Below are 1,138 nucleotides of genomic sequence, written 5' to 3' on the forward strand. Positions count from 1 at the left end.
ATAATTTTTATTGTGGTAAAATACACATAACATAAAATTTACATCTTAACTATTTTTAACTGTACGGTTCAGTATTATTAAATATATTCATAATGTTGTGTAACCATCACCATCATCTATCTCCATAACTCTTCCTTTTGTAAAATTAAAACCTTATACCCATTAAACAGTAACTCCTCATTCCACCCTCCCTCCAGCCTCTGGCAACCATCATTCTACTTTCTGTCTCTATGATTTTGACTACTCTATGTATCTCATATAAGTGGAATCATACAATATTTGTCCTTTTGTGACTGGCTTTTTTCACTTAGCATAATGTCTTCAGGTTTCTTCAGGTTCATCCATATTGTAGCATGTGTCAGAATTTTCTTCCTTTTTAAGGTTGAATAATATTTTATTGTATGTATATACTACATTTTGATTATTCATTAATCTGTTGGTAGATACTTAGGTTGCTTCCATGTTTTAGCTGTTTGAGTAATGCTGATATTACCATGGGTGTACATGATCTCTTCAGATTCTGCTTTCAGTTCTTTTGGGTATATACGCAGAAGTGGAGTTGCTGGATCATGGATAATATTATAATTTTTATAGGATTATAAATGTTTATTATAAACAATTTTAGAAACTCATTTTCAGACCTTGGCAGGGGTAGGAGGAGGAGAAAAAAATGGCAGTATAAAGACTCTGAAACTGAAACAGAAATCAGTAGTAAAATGCTACTCATTATACACGTCTTGTATCTCACATAGTATTTCAGGATTATATTTAATAGAATAAAAATCTAGGTCCTTGTTTGGCCAATCGAGAATTTATTTTGTTGTTGTCTTCTTTCATTGGTCATTCTTCTTTCTTTATTCTCTTTCTCTTACCTCCTCCCTTTTCTTTTCTCCTTTTTCCCTCCCTCTTTCTACTCTTAATTCTTCTCATATGTGATATGTTAACATAATTTTAATAATATGATAATGATAATAGCCCAACATTATATATTTTTGTATCTTTCTTCAAGAGCATGGTTTCAGAGGAAGAGACATTGAAAAAACTATGCAAGAATAATAATCCACCAACTTCTCATCTTTGTGTCAGAACACCAAAAAAGGTAGCACTTAAATTTTATTTCAGAAAGGAAATTTTAAAA

The 1,138-nt window shown here is 30.9% G+C and overlaps 1 protein-coding gene across 1 annotated transcript in view; it reads left to right on the forward strand.

Moving 5' to 3' along the window:
- Positions 1–1,138, forward strand: part of SYCP1 (synaptonemal complex protein 1) — a 281,813-nt gene that overhangs the window by 276,853 nt on the left and 3,822 nt on the right. Inside the window, exon 25 of the mRNA XM_012644589.1 lies at positions 1,010–1,099. Within this exon, the coding sequence (XP_012500043.1) occupies positions 1,010–1,099 (90 nt within the window). The remainder of the gene's footprint in view (positions 1–1,009; positions 1,100–1,138) is intronic.

Source organism: Propithecus coquereli, unplaced genomic scaffold (assembly GCF_000956105.1).
Source record: "Propithecus coquereli isolate 6110/MARCELLA unplaced genomic scaffold, Pcoq_1.0 Scaffold215, whole genome shotgun sequence".
Lineage (NCBI taxonomy): Eukaryota > Metazoa > Chordata > Mammalia > Primates > Indriidae > Propithecus > Propithecus coquereli.